The sequence below is a fragment of the Corapipo altera genome, unplaced genomic scaffold (assembly GCF_003945725.1).
Source record: "Corapipo altera isolate COAL_440 unplaced genomic scaffold, ASM394572v1 23, whole genome shotgun sequence".
NCBI classification, from domain to species: Eukaryota; Metazoa; Chordata; class Aves; order Passeriformes; family Pipridae; genus Corapipo; species Corapipo altera.
Genome location: NW_020884878.1, coordinates 7,744,723 through 7,766,484, shown reverse-complemented (window position 1 = coordinate 7,766,484; position 21,762 = coordinate 7,744,723). Strand labels below are relative to the sequence as shown.

General features: G+C 38.7%; 2 protein-coding genes across 5 annotated transcripts in view; one reads left to right on the top strand and one right to left on the bottom strand.

Annotated features, from left to right (window-relative positions):
- The first annotated feature begins 321 nt into the window (after nucleotides 1-321).
- On the top strand, nucleotides 322-20,619 carry CCNK (cyclin K). 3 transcript variants are annotated; one of them, XM_027637816.1, is made up of 12 exons: nucleotides 322-447; nucleotides 2,225-2,491; nucleotides 3,489-3,570; nucleotides 4,169-4,300; nucleotides 5,129-5,234; nucleotides 5,376-5,433; nucleotides 7,526-7,695; nucleotides 9,374-9,660; nucleotides 13,656-13,689; nucleotides 14,283-14,357; nucleotides 16,529-17,157; nucleotides 20,013-20,619. In XM_027637816.1, exons 2-11 carry the CDS (start codon nucleotides 2,295-2,297, stop codon nucleotides 17,149-17,151), a joined length of 1,764 nt encoding a protein of 587 aa, XP_027493617.1. In that variant the 5' UTR covers nucleotides 322-447; nucleotides 2,225-2,294; the 3' UTR covers nucleotides 17,152-17,157; nucleotides 20,013-20,619. The 3 variants fall into 3 exon arrangements, with proteins under 3 accessions (XP_027493617.1, XP_027493615.1, XP_027493616.1); XM_027637814.1 differs by lacking the exon at nucleotides 20,013-20,619 and having other exon boundaries at nucleotides 16,529-17,851; XM_027637815.1 differs by lacking the exons at nucleotides 322-447; nucleotides 20,013-20,619 and adding an exon at nucleotides 491-650 and having other exon boundaries at nucleotides 16,529-17,849.
- The window catches only part of CCDC85C (coiled-coil domain containing 85C), a 110,853-nt gene continuing 106,674 nt past the window's right edge, over nucleotides 17,584-21,762 (bottom strand). For both annotated transcript variants that reach the window (XM_027637817.1, XM_027637818.1), the window contains exon 6: nucleotides 17,584-21,703. In XM_027637817.1, coding sequence (XP_027493618.1) covers nucleotides 21,614-21,703 — 90 coding nt within the window. In that variant the 3' untranslated portion in view covers nucleotides 17,584-21,613. The remainder of the gene's footprint in view (nucleotides 21,704-21,762) is intronic.

Genomic DNA, 21,762 nt, shown 5'->3' with positions numbered 1-21,762 from the left:
CCGCCCGCGCTGGGAGGGGAGGGGCGGCCCAGGCCCCGCCCCGCGCTGCCATTGGCGGCACCACCCCCTCCGGCACCCGCAGGGACCAATCGGCGGCGAGCACCGCACCAGCAGCCTTTTGAAAGGGCACGGCATTTAAACCCGCCTCGGCATTTCTATTGGCTGATGCAGCTGGCAATCTTTCCCTTCCGCCTCGCTGACTGGTCTATCTCGAGATTACGTCACGCGTCGGGCGCCCGCCCGGGCTCGGCGGCCATTGGAGGGGACGAAATTGGGCGGGGGGGTGGGGGTGGGGTGTCGTTCTCGCGCGAGACGCCCTTCCGGCGCGATGACGCAGCGCGCAGCCTAGCCTGGCTCCCAAGATGGCGGCGCGCAGGGCGCGGAGGCCGCGCTGCCGCTGAGAGGTCCCGCGCTCCGGTGCCGTCCCCGCCGCTCCCCGTAGACCCTGTGAGTACGCGGGGCCCGCCCGGACCGAGACCCGACGCCGACGGAATGGGGAGAGGGAGCGGGGACCGCCGCGGTGGGGAGCGAGCGCCTCCGCGGGCACCGGCAGCACCGTGTGCGGCAGGCGGGCGGGTCTGGGAGGGGCTGAGCAGAGCTCGGGGCTGCAGGGGACGGAGCCGCGCTCGCGGTCGGCGGGGTCGTCCCAGGTAAGGTGGAAAAAAGGCCGCGATCGAGCTCCAGAGCTCCCCTCCGGGTTAATGGGGCGCGTAAATAGGTAAGGAAAAGCTTTCGTTGTTCTTCCCGGGCGCTGCGGACTGGATTGGGACCTTGGAGATGGTTCGTTTGGGATGTTTGCGGGGTGATGGTTTTCATTCATTCCCAGTTCTGTGATCGGAAATCCTTTCGGCGCTTATAGAAGCGGATCATGTCGCTTCGGGCGCTTTCGATGTTAATTGTTTTTTAAGCTGTTTAGATGTTAGGAAGTGAAATAACTCGTAAAGAAGAACCGTAGCAGTAGTAAAAAATAGCACTTTTTCTAGTAAGTAGGATGAGAATGTGCGCTCGTGGCACGGCGCGCTTTTGTTGGTTCTGGAAAAAGTTTTTAGTAGCCATTTCCTTTTTTTTTGGTGACAGTTTTCGTCTGTCTGTGACCGACACCACGCGTCGTGAAGGTCCTTCCGAAACCATCGTGGGGCAAAGACAGGTTCCTTTATTCTGGAAAAGAGAAAGTTTTTGGAGTTGAGCGAGGTGCTGATTGTCGGCATCGGGGTTTTTTTTGACCGTTCACGTGATCTCTCTTCCGTTTTCGGAAGAGAAGCGTCTGGAAAAGCAACAGCTTGATTTTAAGAGTTTGGGTTTTCCTGTGGCTGTTCAGTACAGAGCGAATATATTGCATCATGTGTTAATCACTATTTGTTATGCAAACCCTTGCAGGTGACTGCAGTAATTTGTGCATAGTATCTGTAGTTTGTGGAATTGCAGTCAGAGTGGTTTTGTGCCTGAAAAAAATAAAGGCAGCAAGTCTTCATTCTGTCTTTAAATTGAGGCGTGACTGAACATCGGTCATTATTCAGATGCCAGAAAGCTGCTGCAGAGCTTTGTGATCCGAGTGTTTGTACACAGAGTGCCGGTAAGCACAAGCACCTGGCACACTCTTGGAGTGTAATCAACTGCCTTGTTTTGGGGCTGATTTTAGATGCCTCCTTACCCTGCAGACTTACACCAGTTGTCTTGATCTTGGTATCTGAAGGAACATGGGTTTTGTTACTTTTTTTCCTTCAAGTAAGCACAAGTACAGATCACTTTACAAAGCTTTCTGCCCAGTGGTTGCTCCTCTTAGCACCAGGGATATCCATGAGAGCAGGCAGGTATTTAAACTGATGTTCAGACTCACCTCACCAATGGGTTTCGGGTTACCAATAGTGAGTAGATCCCCCCCAGATTTTCGAATCTTGCTGCTACCATCACTGAATTGTTTTTTCCCTATTCTTATGGACAGAGTAGGTGGAAATTGTTTTACTAAGAAGTAGCAGATATTGTTTATTATGCATTCATGAAGTTTCTTTATTAAATAGAGAATAGCAAGGATAACCTATGGCTATTTCTTTGATTGTGTTTGCAGTATATGGGGAGGATAAGGGCAAGGTTATTTATTACTTGTCTTTGAGCACAGAAAAATTCCTTTCCAATGGGCAAGGATAATGGGCACTCTTCTTTGAGTAAGGGGTGGGGGGGAAAGTCCTCTCCATTTTTAACGAAATCCTTTTGTCTTTTCTTGAAGGTTCTGAAGCGACTCTCTGGAGATCCCCTTTTTGAAAACTTAAAAAGCAAGGACAATTCTGTTTTAATAAATGAAGGAGAATAAAGAAAATTCCAGCCCTTCTGTAAACTTGGCAAACCTGGACCATACAAAGCCATGTTGGTACTGGGATAAGAAAGATTTGGCACATACTCCATCCCAGCTAGAAGGGCTTGATCCAGCTACTGAGGCTCGATACCGCAGGGAGGGGGCCAGATTCATATTCGATGTGGGAACACGTTTAGGGCTGTATCCTTTAAACTCTTGTTGGTGTGAAATGTTTGTATGAATGGTGGGTTTTCAGAATAAAATGTACAAGAAGTGTCACGTGCTCAGTTAGCTGTTCAACCATTTTTTAATCATTCATAAAAAATATTTTTGTGTTTACTTGCCTTTTGATTGAATGTTTTCCTGCACAATTTTTATCCATTCCTTGGATAAACAAGGTTGCAACTGAACCATTTTGGCAACAGAGAAGTAAGATGATACAGACTTGCCAATTAAGGATAACTTTTGTCAGTTATGAAACTCAATGTCTTAGTATATTAATCTGTGTAACTTCTCAAATTTTGCACTCATTTTTCTATGGATTGTGCATCCAAGGCTTCCAACCTCTGCCTCCTCAGTCTTGGTTTATGGTGGCTGGTTTTTTGTTCGGTTGATTTGAGATTTACAACTTTGTACATGTTAGTAAGTCCTCCCAACTGTCCCACTCTCTCATAGACAGCCACTTAAATTTTCTGCTTCCTATATTTCTATGCTTCTTTTAATCTCCTTAGTTCTTCGTTTAATAAAATGTGGTGAAAATTAAATTTTACTCTTCTTAAAGAGAAGGTTTTATTTGCATTTGTAGTTGTGAATAGTTAGTACTTTTCTCCACAACAACACTTTAATGTGAAGTGATAATCGTTCTGTTCCTTCATGTACCTACTGCTGGTTTTGACCTTCTCTGGAGCAGATACAGTGTAACACAAGGATGACCTTGTGTGGGTCCTTCTGTGGGACTTTGCACACCTCCAGTAAATGCTTTAGGTATCTACTGCATCTGGGCTGAATCAGTATTTACACAGCTTTAAGGGGTTTTGTGGCTTTTTTTTTCTAAAGCTCCTGTTTTACTTGCAGAGTTTTCTAACTGGTCACTGAACAACCAGTTACTTGAGTTACTTGAAAAAGCAGAATCCTTCATGTATGTTTGGTTTTAAATTTGTTTTGTGTCCTGTTTGAAAGTCCTTATTCTGCGCCACAGACATTATGATACTCTAGCAACTGGAATAATTTATTTCCATCGGTTTTATATGTTTCATTCCTTCAAACAGTTTCCAAGATATGTAAGTATTTAGAATATTGATGACTTAATTCAGTGATTGCGCTAGGAATGGACTGCTTGAAATTCTGATTAATCACTTGGATACTACTGCTGTCCACCCTTCTGAATGATGGGAAATAAACATTTTGTCTTTTAATCATTACACCTTAAAATACACTGTTCTTGCTTGTTTACACATTTCTGTTTACACTTAGAAGAATATTGACATTGCAGTTATGTCTTGCTGAGACTGTTCTTTGAGAACAGTAACAGCTATAGTGCTGGCACTTCTGTATTGGCTGGAAGGAAAAAAAGAAGTGTAATACCATCTTAAAACTACTTGACAGACAATGCTGAACCAGGACAAATTGTGCTTTGGTTTTCTGACCTTGAAATGAAATTTTATAAAATGGATAGTCCTCCAAAATCTGTATCTTTCCTTTGAGAAAGTAAAACTTTAAATTACCGCTTTATTAAAATTAGAAATTAATGTGTGCATTAAGTCTTTCCTGGGAGACTTCTGCAGAATTGTTAATGGAAACTGACAGTGCTTTTACAATGCTCTACTATATTGCATATCTACACGTAGACAATTTTTTGAAAGCACTTTCGTTTTTTAGGTGACAGGAGCCTGCTGTCTCTTCCTAGCGGGAAAGGTTGAAGAAACACCTAAGAAATGTAAAGATATAATTAAAACAGCTCGTAGCTTGCTAAATGATGTACAGTTTGGGCAGTTTGGAGATGACCCAAAGGTAAAAATGCTCATGTTGAAATGATTTCATCCTGTTGTAGTCCAGCAAAGTGGCATATGTTCTTTAGAGCACTGGCTGATTTTCAGTTGTTCTAAATTAAATGAGATGTTCAGCATGCATTTATGTCTCTCCTGGGTGAAGTGATGGGTAGCTATGAAAGTAATTCTTCCTAATACAAGTAGCTTTGGGAGCTTACTGGAATAATTGTTTTTATAAAAAGTTTACATTTTATTTAATGTAAATTCTGATGTTATTTTGCAAATCAAAGGAAATTTGAGTAATGTCGGTCAGAGCAAGAAATGTCATCAAGACATAACACATATTTGACAATCTTAATGTGATTTTAGGAAGCAATTAATAGCAAATCTTAAATAAGAGAACTAGATCTCAAAAGTATTGAGAAGTTTCCTGTATAGGGTATTGACTTAGCAAAACTATGCTTCTCTCAAAATTTCCTTGTTATAAATAGCAGAAGTTGCTGAAACTCATGAGAGAAATGTGATGAGAGCTTACATTTTTATTGTGATTTTGTGTATTCGGCACTTCTGTGCTGTGTCTGATTCAGTTCATTCTGCTGTGGAGAAAAAGGAATTTTAAGCCCCACATCCTCTGTCCTCACTCAAATAAATGTGAAGAAAAGATATCTTGGTTTAAAATAATATTTTAAGTTGGAGAGATTTCTGTTCTCTTTGGAGAAAAACTCTAATCAAGCAAAAGCAGAGAAACGTCATTGTCTGGAAGTGCTGTGTAGTCATGCTCTACACTAGGGTAAAATATCTCTGGGTAAAAGACAGAATAACACTGTGGTTACCTTGTAACATTCTCTAGGAAGAAGTGATGGTCCTTGAAAGAATCTTACTACAAACAATAAAGTTTGATTTGCAAGTGGAACATCCATACCAATTTCTTCTCAAGTATGCCAAACAACTCAAAGGTAAATTATTGCAAGCTGGGCAAGTAATTCCTGTTATTAATTTTCAGAACTTAATATACATTAACAGTACAAGAATATTCTATTTCAAACTATTTGTCCCTCCTGATTTTATTTCTGAATTTTTATCTGCTTGTTTTTCAGGAGACAAAAATAAAATTCAAAAACTGGTTCAAATGGCATGGACATTTGTCAATGACAGGTAAGATAGTCTAGGAAGCTTTTTGAAAGTGAAATAGTTACTGTTGCTAACTTTGTTGTGAGATTAGATATTTCTTTGACAAAAGTTTCTTATTTGTTTTCTGCTTGTCACATGTTTTCCTTGTCGTGTTCATCAGTTTTTCTTTCCGTCATTACCATGATAGTTCCATTGACCACAGAATTCAGAATGAGTACAGAAGGAGACTATTAAGACCTTTTCAATTTTGTGGTAGTGATTTAATGCTGCATTAAAAAAAAAAAGTTAATGTTTGAAAGGGCCAAAGCAAATTGTAGATCTCCAGGATAGAAGCTGGTATCTTGCCCAGTCTGTGATATGTGGCACATTCTGAGAAAAAGAAGTCATTTCTCAATTCCACCATGTTGATCAATGTATTTTTAATGTGGTATTTTGGTAATAGTGAAGTAGCCCTTAAATTCAATAAGGAATACGGTTCTTAGCACTAATTTACAATTTCTTGAATAATGAATTTGTAATACAAGGACTACAGCAATTAGCAGGAGTGTGTATAGAAGCACTTCTCGTGTGTAGTGTCCTATTAAAAAAAACCCAACCAAAACGACTCGACACACTGTAGTCTTGTTAAGAAGGAATCCACAGAGCTGGGCAAGTTAATTCACTGAGGATACTTAAATGTAATTTTTAATTTCCATAACAAACTCTTAAGAAAATGTGTAAAGTGGCCTGACTGCTCAGAAATGGTAAATACATGGCTTTCAGTCATACCTACAGCAGTAGAACATCACAAAAAAGAGGTGTATTTCTATTCATGTGCCTGATTTGAATTAGCCTTGTATGGGTTCACATTCTGTAAATATCACCTAAACTCTCCAAATTAATTTGAGGAAAATTAATGTGTATCTCAAGAGATGTTTACTTCAGCTGCTGTCAGTCTTGCAGGTGGAACAAAATTATGGCATGACTGTCACTGCTAAGTTTGTCAGGGAAAACTGCTGTAGTGTATCCATCAAAATTTTGGCCCTATTGTACTTGGAATTAGATAGTGTTTAATAATTTTTAAAAATTAATAATTAAAGAAAATGCTCTTCAGAAAAACACTTGTATGGAGTTGGAGGGATCATTCCAAATAATGCCTGATACTTACCTCTGTTCTGAAGAGGCTGTGTTGTGCTTACTTAATAAGCACCTTGTTAGAAGTTTACTTGCTTTCTAGGATTCTGGGACAATAATTCTGTACCTTGCACTACAGACTTTTAGAATGGGGGATTCTGTTCTTAGCACAGCCTCAGTGAATTCACAAAAACTCAGCTGACTAACTGGATCTAAAATTCATAAGTAGACCATATGTTACAGAATCTATGGAGAAAAAAGGGAAAAGAGAGAAAACGTATTTCAAAATTTAAAATTGGTACCAGGAAATAGTAACTTTGATTATGACAGAAAGTTATTAATATGAATAATACTAATAATAAAATATCAGTTATTTTATCATTAGCTTTAACAAAAACTATTCAAGAGATAACCTTTACAGCTTGATCTAGAACTCGCATTGCCCTTACAAGTTGCTTTACAAGTTCATGTTGGCTGTTCTGTGGGTTTGGGGGTTTTTTTAGTACTCGTTTACATTTTATTGACAAACATTTGGAAACTAAAATCCAGTGTGGGTAGCATTCCTTTACCAGTGCAATGCAGTGACAGCACACAGTTATGTAGCAATGAACATGAACACTATATTTAATGAACACTACAGGTGAGACTGTAGCTGCCCATACTTGAAATATAATGCTGTCTTTTCCCTCTTTTTCCATGTAGTGTTATGTTTTGTGGTTTTAAACCCCAAACTTGATGTTCTTATGTGTTGTATTGCTTCTGTAGACTGATTCCCTCTCTATTATTTGTGTAAAATTACCTTGTTTCATGATAGTGGTAGCACAGAAACAGTTTAGTTTTGTAAACTCTTCTGTTTAATAAGGATCTCAATGCCTAAGATGTTAAAAGTGTGGTGGGGATTTTATACACTCTTAATTATGGCTGTTGTACATTAAAGTGTTATACTTTGACATTTGGGTAATCTTCAGGATTGTGTTTTGTTTTGGTTTATTTTATATTCTAGTCTCTGCACTACCCTGTCCCTGCAGTGGGAGCCCGAGATCATAGCTGTTGCAGTTATGTACTTAGCAGGACGTTTGTGTAAGTTTGAAATACAAGAATGGACATCAAAACCAATGTACAGACGATGGTGGGAGCAGTTTGTCCAAGATGTTCCTGTTGATGTTTTGGAAGGTATGAAAACCGTTTACCACAAACAGAGGAGTATTTCTTTTAACTGTGTGACCTAGGTCATAAATAAATGCAACTTGCTTTTTATCTGGGTTTTAGTCTAAATAATTATGTGTCAAGTGTGTAACTCAGGTAGTACGTGCTATACCTCATCCAGGTTTTAAATTGAACTTACTAGACTGGCTTAATCTAGAAGCATACTTACTCATCATGATTAGTCTTCTGGTTAATATTTGCTTTACAGCTTGGTTAGTTTGTAAATTGTCATGGTATGTTTTCAAATTTTTAATGATTCCCTTTTCCCCATTTTAAATGTGGCTCTACAAACACTGGAACTAATGGAGCCTGGTTTCCGGTGGTTTTCTCATTGATAAGTGACCTCTGACTGAATTATGCTAGGTTAGGGGTTTTTTTGTGGCATACCATAACTGAGGAACAGATTATGGGGGATGAATGCAGATAGAGGATGAGTTATGGATCTTTTTTATCAATACAGCTCTCTTAAACTTGTCCTCTTGAGGGAGAGAACCCTAGGAAGTTCATAAAATAAAACAAGACCTTTCTTGACTCTGTTTAGAAAATTGTGGTCATGTGGCCAGTCATTTGTCTTCATCAAAGTTTTTATTGACTTAGAAGTGTCAGGCTAAGCATGCTTTAGTACCATGAATTGCTTTAGAAATATTCTTCAAAAATTGATGGTTGTCACAATCTGGCATTGCATTCTAGGAAATTAGAACACTGTGTATTGCTGTTCAGGTGCTTTAGCCTTTGTTGCTCTTAGAACTTAGGTGAATACCTTACAGTTCTGATTTCTTAAATCGTTACTTGCCTTGGCTTTATTGCAGCTTTTTTTCAAAGTTCCTTCACTTTCAGATAGATCCTCCTCTGAATCCAAGTCAAAGAGGGTTGTAGAATGAGAATTTCTGCAGTTTCTGCTATAGCAATAGTGAATGCTTATGGAAAGAGCTCATTTGGCTTTTTTTAGGAAGGTTTTCTTAAGTGCTGTTATTACACCTGGTTATCAGTTGGATCTACATGTTTTCTTGCAGACCTTTAGCTCCTAATGTGTTGGAAGAAGATATTTGGTCCTTTACTTAGCTCCTGAAACTTTTTTGACTGGCCTATCTAGATGTGTATCTTTTAGCATATAATCGTTTTTCACTCCCTTTCTTGCTGTATTGCAATATTGTTAACATGGTTAACTGGCTCTCCAGGCACACAATAATGATATACAATGTATTAATACCAAGACACTGTGTTTTTCTGAAAGGTGTACATATACATCTACATCTGCCCAGAGAGGTGGTGGATTCACCATCCCTGGAGATTTTTAAATGCAGATTGGACGTGGCACTCAGTGCCATGATCTAGTAAATGGACTGGATTTGGACCAAGGGTTGGACTCGATGATCTCGGAGGTCTTTTCCAACCCAATCGATTCTATGATTCTATGATTCTATATTGTTCAGCATGGGCAGAAGAAACTCAGAAATGCAAGTATAAATTGAAAATTAGTCTGTTTTTAAAAAGTCAAATCTGTGTTCACTGTAACACAGATTTGCAATGAATTTTTCCAGAGTTGATGTCCGGTAAAAAGCATAGTTGATAATTGTGTGTTAAATGTACACTTGTACATTAAAATGGTATAATACTTTGGATTTCTTTTTTCATTATTATTAAGATATCTGTCATCAGATCCTGGACCTATACTCACAAGGAAAACAGCAAATGCCTCATCATACTCCTCACCAGTTGCAGCAGCCACCATCTCTTCAATCTACACCCCAGGCACCTACAGTACAGCAGTCACAGCAGTCCCAGAGTTCAGAGCAATCACAGACTCAGCAGCAAAAAGAGTCGCAACAGTCAGCACAGCAACAGCAGCAGCAGCAGCAGCAAACACAAGCACAGCAATCTAAAAAGCCCTCTCCCCAGTCAAGTCCTCCTAGACAGACTAAAAGACCAGCAGTAAGTTGAACTTTAACTTTCAATTTATTTTCAGGCTGATCTGATGCCCACTTGATTTGAAGGCCACAGTGTGCAGCAGACTTGTGTTTGCTTTAAGAATGAGCCTGCTAATTAATTGTATATGGTAGATTTCATTGGTTATATAGCAAGTATGTTAATGCAGAACAGCCTTTACAGTTTTGGCATATCACATTCTTATTCCACTTGAGGCAAAACCAGTGGAGAAATAGCATGAGCTATTAAGGTTCTCAGTGTTTGTGGTTCTGTGCTATTAAACTTTCTTGTTTTCTCTATTAAGCAGGCATGGTTTAAGGAAGGTTTCTTGTGCTACACCTGAATGTAGAGATGTGCATAATGATGATGAAGACGTTGACTCTTTGATTGCAAATTTTAAGAGAACAGTGGCCTCTAAAATAAAAGTGTGTCAAAATTCCTAAAAACAGACTTTCAAAATAATCTAATAACAGTAGAAGCCTAAATATTCATCATACTTTAAAGTCTCACTTCATAATAAGTGGTCCATTAGCAGTTGGACAGTATCACAAGTACTCTGAGAGCTTTTCCACAGTCATCAAGTTCAAATTAACCTTTCAAACTTTAATCTACACTTTTCGGGATTATTTTTATTCACTTTAAAGTTATCCCAAGAAAGGGCAAAAGTGTTACCCAAATCTTCCTGCATGTACTTAGCAAGAGGAGTGCTTTCTGAAGTAAAATCTTTGGAACAAGTCTATGTAGGAAGTAAATTTTGTACAGCCTTTACAGCTTTTGCTCTAACTTGTAATTAATGTGGGCCCGAACTAGAGAACAGACATTGGGGGGAAAAAAATCAAACCAACCTAAAAACCAAATAAAACCAAAAACCATGAGGAAGCAGCAAATGCTCGAATGCTCGAATAAAATGGATTTGGAAGGGTGCAGCATCTTCAGGATAACAGCCTCCCAAAAAAGACAAAACCAAAACTCTGTAAAATGTTGATCTTGTAATTGCAAAATATAGCCTACTACAGGAAAACACCTGCACTGAAATTTTTAGTTGTTTCACTGAACTTTAGCACTGTGCAGGATAGAAAGCTGATAACATGTTAATCAGCTTGAAAGTTGTGAGAGCTCTTCACAGGTATTGTGTATTTCTTTTCATGCTTTTATGCCATCAGCACAAATTCTGTTTGCGTTGTCAGACCTCTAAGGCAGGGAACTCTCTTAGCACATCAGAAACTAGCAATAACAATTTGGTTTTTTTGATGTGCATCCATTGGATGTTGTTATGAATGCTTGTTCATTCACATAAGGGCCTTTACAGTACTACTCATTTTGCCCCATCACATGTTCTAATGAACTACTTCATGGAAAAAAGTGGTGGCTTTTGCATGAATACTATCTGTTGTTCTTTAGCAACCACCTCTGGTCAAGCCATCAGAGAAACTTACCTTTTCTTGAAATTAGTTTGAGGTCTATCACCTAATAATTAAGGAAGTAAATAGCACAGATGAAAAGTTAAATCCTAGTACACTGTAGTCATCCACAACAAATAAAAAGCAAACGGGGAGTCAACAGGAGTTTTGTAGGAATACAGCACAAACAGCACGAATTGGAGAAAAGCAAATATGGTGATCTGAAATTGTTCTTTTTCCAGAAAGGAGTCTGGGAGAACAAGAAGTGTGGTGTTTGAAAGATTTGCTTGGTGCTTCTAAAATGTTCTTCAGTTAGATGTACTATAAACTTCTCAGTTAGATGTACCAGAATCTTTGCCTCCTTCTGTAAATGCTTTGCATGACATCTTTGGTTTGTGCAGAACAGAAATACACTTTGTTTCTGGAGGCCAGATTTTCAATTTACATGAACTCTTATAACTCTGTTACCTTCTACTGAGTCAAGATACTTTCAAGCAGCTGAGACATTGGCCCATGACTTACAGACCCACACCAGATGTCTAAAGCGTCTGCACATCCTCTGCATCTCTAGTGGTGAAGAGTGCTCAAATTTTCAGTTGATTTCACTAAAAATATATTATGAATCATTAGATGTAAATAGTTAATTTAGTTGGATTAAACTAGAAATTGTTAGTGGGAACAATTTTAATGCACTAGAAATAGCAGTGAAAGAACAGCTCCATTGTGGTTTGAATTGAGCTGAAAGTATTAAATATCCATCAGAATGCTAATAAATAAGGTTGATTATTATTATTTATTATGACCCTGGGATGTCCTGGCTGGGCAAATACAAACTACAATACAGTAGAAGGACCAAATAAATGCTCATCTCTATTTTAGCAGCTGCCATTAGAGGTGATTTAAATGTTTATAGATTTGGGGTTTGTTGCTGCTTGATTCTTTTGTTTTCTTTCTTTTTTCTTTAGCATAAATACAGTTTAAACTGCTGTTTGCTTTTCTGTCACACGAGTTATTTGGCTTCAGTTGCTTCTTGTTCCATTCTAATGGTGTACTTCAATTATGTTATTTTTTGAACATTGTTCCATGTTAACAAATGCACAGTAATTTAATTTCTTATCACCTGATCAACTGATTTCACAGAATGACTGATTTTTGGAAAAGGTCCAATCAGTAGTGGAGATTTGCTTCTGTTTGAAAGTGCTGGAAGAGCTGATGTTTGTGTGCAGTTTTACAGGCAAGGAATTAGTTTAGTGCTAGAAAGTCAAGAAAAGACCACCCAAGTAAAATGAAGGCAGCAGATGAGTTTGTGAGAGTCACTAAGAAAAAAGTATGTGTGTTTGAAATAGAAAGATAAAGATTGTCCTTAAAAAGCTGGAAAGCAGCTGGAAGATGTCTGGAAAATTGAAATGACTATCAAAGGAATATAAGAAAGAGGTTGCCTCAAGCAGGTAAAAATGGGACAGCAAAAATTTTGAGAATACCTATCAGAATTAAGGAAAATTTGTTGTTTAAGTTGAATTGAAATGTATGTCCATTCTTGCTGTGGAAAGTGAAGGTAAAGCTATTAGAGGTAAATAGTCCCTTGAAAAACCCTTTTCATTGAAAAGATGAAGAAGCTGTGTACCATGCCCCTCTGACCTTTATCATTAATTTTAAATACATTTGTACTTAAAATTTCAGTTAAGTTTTCTGCTTTCCTCTGAGACCATTAAGTTGTCATCTCAGTGGGACTGTGTAATCTGGAAAGATTTTTTCTTACTCCAGTATCTGAGATTCTTTAAAAAAACTACAATACACCAACAACCAACCAAACAAGAAAAAAACCCAACTAAAAACTTGTGATTGGAAAGATGATGTGAGATTTTGTGGGTTTTGCTCAGAGTGCATACATTTTTTTTGCAGGCATAACATTTGGGTTTTATACAATGCTTTCCATCTGAAGGCTTCTGAAATGTTCTGTGCTGTGCAACACTTTCACTGCCCTCCTGTCTTGGTAAATAAAGCATAAAGGCCTGAAGTGATTTTGGCAAAGGTTGAGTGACAGGTCAAAGCAGAACCTGGAATAGAGGCCAGGTCTCTTGTTTTCAGCTCAGTGAGCAGCGTACCAGACCATGACAGATGTGCAGTGGATGATAAGTACATTAAATGAGATGCAGTACTCCACAGTGAGAACAGCAGAAAATGCTGTCTCTAAAATACCTACTATTTTTCCAGTCTTCTCATTCTGCCAGTTGAGCTGGGCTTTGCCAATGTGATTTGACTTTATTCAGTGTTTGTCTTGCATCTGTCTAAAGACACCATAGAATCATTTAGGTCGGAAAAGAGCTTTAGGCCATTGACTCTAACTCTTAATGCTGCACTGTCAAGTCCACCACCAAACCATTTCCCCAAGTGCCACATCTACATGTCTTTAATACCTTCAGGGATGGTGACTCAACCACAATATCTGACCACCCTTTCCATGATGAAATTTTGCCTAATATCCAATCTAAACCACTCTTGGAACAACTTGGGTCTGTTTCCTCTTGTCCTGTTTACCTGGGAAAAGAGACTGATTGTAATGGTCTTATTTTAATCTTTTTTTTTTCCCTCTCCAAACAGGCTGTATCTCCAAAAGAAGAAACAAAGACAGCAGGTAAATATCAGTATTCTATTCATATTGCTTCCATTTTGCTGTTTAAACTAGAGTAAGTAATTTGCTGACATGCACTTTGTTTGCTTACAGGCTTGGCAATTCTAAACTATTTTGATCCTGATAATGCATCTTTAAATATAATACTTTAAACATATTTTTTAGAAGTTCCTAGCTGCAGAACTTGAAATAATTGAGTATAACTGTGCCCCAAGGGTCTCATAATACAGTCTTAATTCAGTCAACTTCTGAGATCTGTTTCAACTATTTACAGGTTAAAGTTTTGGGCTAGAAAACATGTACTTGCTCATCTTCAGTTACCTACTGGTATTGGGACAGTTTGTCTCTAGTTAAAGTCATTTGGACTTGTGGGCATGGGTTCTTTTGGAAGACTTGTACGGGATACTTGATGCCACTTTATTTATACAAAGATGTTGATTTTAGTTTTCTCTATTAAACATACCTAGTATATAGGATTTCCACTGTACTTCTGTATAGTGTAATATGATGTGATAGTCATTAGTGTGAGACCAGAGTTGGAATTTGGAAAATATTGCAGAGCAATAACCAATTAGGAACTGACAAATGTTTTTTAGAACCACCGCCACCATCTAAAATTTCTAAAATTGAAACTTCACATCCACCAATACCTCCTGCACATCCCCCTCCAGGTAAGCTTTTATTTTCTTCAACACATTTACTCTTGTTGTTAATTGCCTTGCTTTTCATCCAGGTCATGGTAGGTAACAGTGTGGGGGCAGGGGATTGTTGCCTTGATTAATCAGCTTGGCAAGTTAAAATGTAAGTTCAATAAGCTCTAGAGGGAATTTCATGTTGCTAGCACAGGCTTTTCCAGACAGAAGTAAAAAACTTATGATGGAAACAAGACTATACTGGGTGGACAAGGGCAAAACAAAGCTGCAACTCTTAAAGGCCTAGGAGACTGAAACTAATTGTCAACAGCAGGCAAAAAGGGACTCGTGATCTCAAAAGGAAGGCAGATGCCATATTACATTACTAGATGGGCTTCCAGCTGTCCTGTAGAAGTCCTCTGTGCATCTGTATTCCTATACATCTGTAGTATAGGAATTCTGCAGGTGTGTCACTTCTAAATATAAGGGATACGTTCTTTGCTGCACATCAGAAGATGACTTTTATCTGCCAGAGAACAGTAACACTGCACACATGCCTTATGTTTGCAAAATAAACTGTACTGTTGTAAAAATGTGCTTCCAGCGCCTTGATGCATTAGCTGTCCTTCCAGTGACCCTTAAATATGACATAAATATTTTACAGACCACGGTCCATAATGTAACTGTAAGATGACAGCTCAGAACAGGAAAGTACAAGAGAGAAAAGCAGTGCTCTGAAATACAGTAGGACCATTTTTCCCAGTTGTTAAAATCTAATGAAGAATGAAGGGTTTTTTCTAAATACTATGTTCATTATTCCTTCAGTTGTTAAATCTTGAATGCACATATTGCATCCAGAATGGTTCTGAAAATAAGCAAATGGGGAAATTACTGCCTGCTATAATTTAGGAGCTAGAAGTCATTGAAATCATAGGTACCACAGCCAGCATACCCACCTTGCATGGTTAATTACATGGCTGTCCTAGGGGATGACTTTGCTGTTAAAATTATCACTGTTTAGATAAGGTAAATCCTATGTAAGCAGGTAATAGATTTATTTCCCTTGTTACCTAAAATTTTCTTCTTTGAATTTGTTTCTACAAAAATATGATTGTATGAGCATTGAAACATTTTCAGAATAGTCTTTAAAGGGAAACTGTTGAAAAATCAGGTGAAAACCAAGAATGCATATTGACAAAATTAACACAAATACTAGGAGATGGCTTTATCTCAAATTTTGTTTCACACTGACAGTTTAGTATGCCACCAGAAACGACTGCCCTATACCTGCTTCTAAATAATTTGTCTTATTGAACAATGTTTTAGATGCTTATATATATGAGCAAGATGGATGTCAAGATGCCCCAAAATCTTTTTTGTTGGCCATTTTAATACTGCCTCTCTGTCCATACAGAGAGGTTGCTATTAGGTCAGTCATCCTAGGGGTATTATTTACTTTATAGAGTCTGCATTAAGAGGGAGGAAAAAAAAAATCTTATTTAAAGAGAAGACAGCTTAAAACATGTCCTTTCCAGAAGTGGCCAAGTATAATTCTTTAAAATGCTGACCTTTTTATGAACTTCTTCAGAGTGTCAGGTGCTGAGTTCCCTGAAACTAATCAGTGGAACAAAGCTGATAAGATTTTATGTCCTTCTTACGTACCCTCTGGTTTTCTTTTTGTCTTTTTGTAAACAGGTGTAGAACTGAGTGTTAAAGACTTGAGACTTTGGCCTGTGTTCTCAAATAATATTTCCCAATATGGGAGGCAGGTGAAGTGCAGAGGGTAATCCCAGGACGCCTCCTGGACTATCAAAGAGGTAGAAAGGAGGCCTAGACTAAAGAAGATGGAAGCACTGATCAAAAGATTTTTGGTACCTTAGATCCCATGACTTTTTAAATCCAGTAGTTGTGATTCCGTCCATCCAGTCTGCTAATTCTGCTGATTGTGCAACATTATGTAAATTACAAGAAAATAGTAATAGGAAAGGAAACTGAATTTAACTATTAGAATGGGAAAAGCTGACCTCGAAGCTTTGTTAGGCAGCTTAGTTGTTTTTCAGTGACCTAAGAAGGTCTGACTGGATACCATGTGGCATTCAGAGACATAGAGAATTGAGTTCTCTTTTGCTATGTTAACTGGAAGAAAAATACGAAGTATTGAGAAGCTGTTATTGCCACTTCAAAAAAATAAATGAAATTTTCTCTTCCAGAGCGCAAGCCTCCTTTGACAACTGCGGTTTCAATGGGAGAACCAGAGCAATCTACTACTGTGGACTCAGTAGATATGCCAAAGGTCCAGATTCCTCCCCCTGCTCATCCTGCCCCAGTACATCAACCTCCACCTCTGCCACATCGTCCCCCACCCCCACCCCCCACCAGTTATATTACAGGGATGTCTACTACAAATTCTTACATGTCAGGGGAGGGTTATCAAAGTCTTCAGTCAATGATGAAAACAGAAGGACCAACATACGGAGCTTTACCACCGGCCTATGGACCACCAACTCATCTACCATATCATCCTCATGTCTATCCTCCCAACCCTCCACCACCAGTTCCACCTCCTCCCCCTGCTTCTTTCCCCCCACCCAATATTCCACCTCCTACTCCTGGATATCCTCCTCCACCTACATACAATCCTAATTTCCCACCTCCAAGACTGCCTCCAACTCATGCAGTACCACCTCATCCACCTCCAGGGCTGGGAATGCCACCAGCTAGTTACCCCCCACCTACTGTTCCCCCAGGTGGACAGCCACCTGTCCCACCTCCAATTCCACCACCTGGTATGCCACCTGTAGCAGGACTGGGACGTGCTACATGGATGAGATAGCATGAGGTAATTTGCACGATACCTTTATATTGACTAGGCAGGAGTAGCTAGCCAAAACCTACATTGTAAAGATGAAGAGGAGGGTAATCTGTATAATTTAGATGAAGAAATGAGAGTAAATGAAAATTTAGCTGATCTGTTTGCAGTATTGTTTATGGTGAGTTATATAGGCTTTTAGATTTTAATCAGCTTTGCAGTATCTATTCTAACTTTATACATTTGACTTAAGTTTAAATTGTCTTGACTTATTCCAGCACTGGATTACTTTGTACTAGCAAAACCAGCCATATTGGCTCAATTATATCAGTAAGAAGAAAATTTCCTTCTAGAAATCAGTGCCTATTTTTGAGTATCAAAATAGCCAGATACCATGATATGTGATCTATAATAAGAAACTTCATTTTTAGTAATAATTAAAAGAACATGATGTCAAGCATGAAAGCTGCTTTATTTAAGGGAGATTCTGAATGCTAGCTGACTGGAATAATTTTGAGGTGTTTGCCTTGCTGATAGTTTTGGTTTGGAATGTACTGGTATCTTAAAATATTGTATGTTTACACCTATTTGCAAATTCCTGTACATAATATATATATTTTCTAAGTGTTGAAGTCTGAATGTAACAGCCTACTGTGATGTACATCATAGTTATAAATGGGACTACTTTGTTCACTCTACCCAAATAAAATTGGTTCTGAATTTAGTGGATTTCCAGATTCTTCATATTAGTTCAGAATTCACAACTGTGGTACTTACTGCAAGATATTTCAGCAGTGGTCTCCCAAATCTTATTCATCAGTTTATTTAAAAAGAATGTATTTTATTTTATTCAGCTAGAAGTATACACTATCACAATCAATTTCTTACTTCATTTTTACTAAAATATTTCAAATGAATGTTTTACACACATTATCAAAAAAATCTGTACTATTACTTTCCCTCCCCAAAAAAGCCAGAGTGGTTCAATAATAGGTAAAAACGCGTGCTAAGGTCTAAAGAATTTTGCTATATACACAACAGCAGGTGCTAACTTTTCCAGTTCATTGTAATTCATATACAGAAAATATAGCAGGGCTGTAAGATCACAGGTTTAACAGAAATCAAACTTTAAACTGATTTCTAAAGCAGCACAAATAGACTTTCCCCACATTATGAAAAATATACAATTTTATCACTTTACAGTCATGCACTTTGAAAAAGATCAGTAGTACTCTTCCCCCACAGTTTCTAGAAAGATAAAAGGTCACTTTAACACTGATTTCTTTTAATATCTAATATTTGGATAAAAATGTGCCATTCTCAAACAAGGTTGTGCTCGGCAGTCTTATCAAGGTGCGAAGAGCCAACTGAAGCTGGTTACACTACAGCATTTCAGGAACTGTTAGGAAAAATGCTGCTTACTTCAGTCACTCCAACAAAAGTCAAGGATGTGATTTTACTTTCCTTAAGCAAGCAAAGTCCTTTTGTAAACAGTGGATGCTTTCTTTACCAGAGGATTGCAGAACCCAGGGCTTCAATCTTGAGGAAATTATCTTGGGCTATTGCGCCAAATATATCAATTTAATGGCCACTATTTCAAGGGATGCTCTCCTCCAACTTAATGTACAAAGCTCCTCAGGTAGTTTTCACTGGAGACTTAGCACATAGGTTAGTGAATTTAAATATGCATATAAAATACCTTTTAAACAGCTGAAAATTCAGCACCCAAGTCATCCCGTAAAGTCATTGATCATCATTTTACCCCAGGAAGACACTTTATAGCTCAAATAGAGCTAAGTATGATGAGTAGCAAGCCTAAAAACCTCCGAACAGTAACACCCCAAGGTACAGCACTGTTGTGTTCTTCTGCAAATTCAGTGATGCACATCTTACATTGAAGATGATGCTGCCAAATAGAATCTTAAAAAATCAATGGGCAGTACCCTAAGTATAAAGGTTGTTCAGATGAATTGCTGGCTACCCTGTAAACTGGCTCTTCAGGATTACTGAATTGACCTCAATTGCAGCACTGTTTCCCTTGTAGGTGAGATCTGCGGGTAGAACAAAACAAGCTTTGCTTGAAGTCATTGAATAGACTTTGAGAGAAATTTGATAGCAGGAAATATTTGAATGGGAATTACATAGCTGGTGAGACCAGTACTCTGATTAATGTAGCTCTTCTCTTGTGGAGAGGACCTGCTAGCCTAATATACGCCTTAAACAGCAAGCATGTCATCAACACAGTTAACTCTCTTCAAGTGCTGGCAACGTTTGCGTTGCTTTAGTTAAAATTCACTGACATAAGATAACCTTGTTCCAAATATACTTAAATTCTCTGCTTAATCCAGTGATTAGATGCCACCAAAATTAAAATGGGCTTTCAAGCAGATAGATTAAAGTAACCCTGTTTGACATTAGATGCTAAGAAAGAATGATGCCTCTGCTTTGCATCACCTTTTCTGGTATGGAAATCTCAAGGTACAAATCGTACAGCAGGAAGACAAGTAATTGTCAATGGTGACTAGAAACTGGAGGTCAAAACAGAAAGCGAAGATGGGGAAATCCAGAATCCTCTAAAGTTCCTGTGCCTTAAGGCTCTAGACTCTAGAATGGATTTTTCCAGACTCCATGGGATGTAAATACTATTAGACTGAGAGCTAGCTAGCTCAGTGTTCACTGACTGAGCAATAGTAAGAAATAATCTACTGGTGAGTGTGTGAGTGAGAATATGCACTTGAGTTTCGGGGGTGGTTCTTGGTTGTTTTTAAATAACCTACTCAACTGTTACATTTTTATTTCTGCAACAAATAATGACGTGGTTCTTACTCTTATGGGTTACTGTGTATTTCGGTTGTATTCCTTCTCTATTTTTTTACTGGTTACAGGTTTCGGCTCTTGACACTGCAAATTCTTCACCCAGGCAGCTAGTTTATTGTACGCCATGGGACCAATTACCTTTCATAAGTTGCAGCATGGGCTCCTTGGTATTGTATCGGTGCTCCTTGTTTATACAATGCCACAAGTCAAGAACTCAACTGGTAGAACAAATTAATTTAAGAGGAAGAACCTGTCCAGCTAATTCAGCTGTCTGTAGCTGTGACTGATTCTTACAGAGAATAAAAGGAAAGGAATGGTGTTTGAGGTCATTACATCTTCAAAATAATCACTAAAATCAATGCAACTTTTGAAGAGGAGGCTTTGATCTTTTCACATGCCTGTCTTTAAAATTATGTTACAGAAATGAGTTCTAATAACGAAGCCCCGCTTCCTTGGACTATTGGGAAAGAACATCTAATGAAATACAGGGACAGCTGCTGTGACAACTTGGAAAAGGAGGGAGTCAAATTCTTACAACTACACAGGCAGCTACTCCACAACAGCAAAATATAACTTCCATTGTTTTATATACAACCATTTGAAGAAGGAAAAACTCACTTGTTTTGGTTCATTCACAAAAATAAAGCTTGAATGGCAGGAAGCAGTCTCACCTGACAGCCCGTGTTTATGGAGTTTTTATTCAGCTCTGCAAGGTTGTTGTTTGGTTACCTTACACAGGAACCAGTATAGGTGAGGGATCCAGCAAGAACATTAAAAAAACCCACCCAAATCTTCCTTATGTGAAAGATGAGCTGCTCTTGAAGATCCTGTGAAAGCCATAAGCACTGCTAGGATGGCAGTTTCTGCTGAATTACTTTGTAGTGAAAGCTTTATAGGAAAAGTGTTGCCATATTTGTAGGGAATACTGGTGTGTGGCTAAATGACTTCATTCACATTACAACTGCAGAAATCTTGTGTCATTTGTTCATGAAAAATAGTTCATTAACAGCTGATACAGAGTCTCAAGCCTTTCTGTACGCTTGTGTGATGAGCACCACCATACAAAGTATGGTGGTACAAGTGTTTTTAGCTTGCCACTCAATGTTTTACACAGAGCCTTGTGAAAACAGTTGCATGTCATTCTTCAAAAGAAGGACCTCCAAAAAAAGTGTTAGCAGCTCATGAACTTGGCAGGCAGTAAGCCAATGAATTTGACTTGCATTTTCCTTGGAAAGTGCTGCCTGGAGCCACTAACCCAGCTATGAATCACTGACAAGTGGGTGGACAGGAGCAGTACAAACGGTGACTTCTCCGCAGGTCAAGGGTTCTTCTTGTTCCTCTTAGAAATTCTCTGGAGTTAGTTAATTCTACAAACAGACCATTACAACAAAGCAGATTTGGACTACAATACAAATGATGCAAGTCTGGCATTATTGGATGGTTACCCATTGAACAGTAGTTCCAGAGCACCACAGCCTGGAAATCAGGCCTTTAGCTGCCATATTTACACTATTGTTACAAAAAAAAGCTGGGGAAAAAAAAAAGAAGAAAAAGGAAACCCTGAAAAAAACTCAACCCCAAATCCTAAAGAACAGGCAGCCAGAAACACTGAGCTCTGCCTCTTTAGTCTTCACAGAATCCATCACTTCCAGTCACCAGGATGGTGTTCCTACAAGGGACCCTTGAACTGGTTTCCTGACAGATGTTGCCTGATGGAGGGTTTGGAGCTCGCAGCATCACCCAGCTTTCGCCAGACAACCTGTAAGAAAAAATAAAGTCATGGGGGAGAGAAGACAGGGATTAAAAAAACCCAAACAT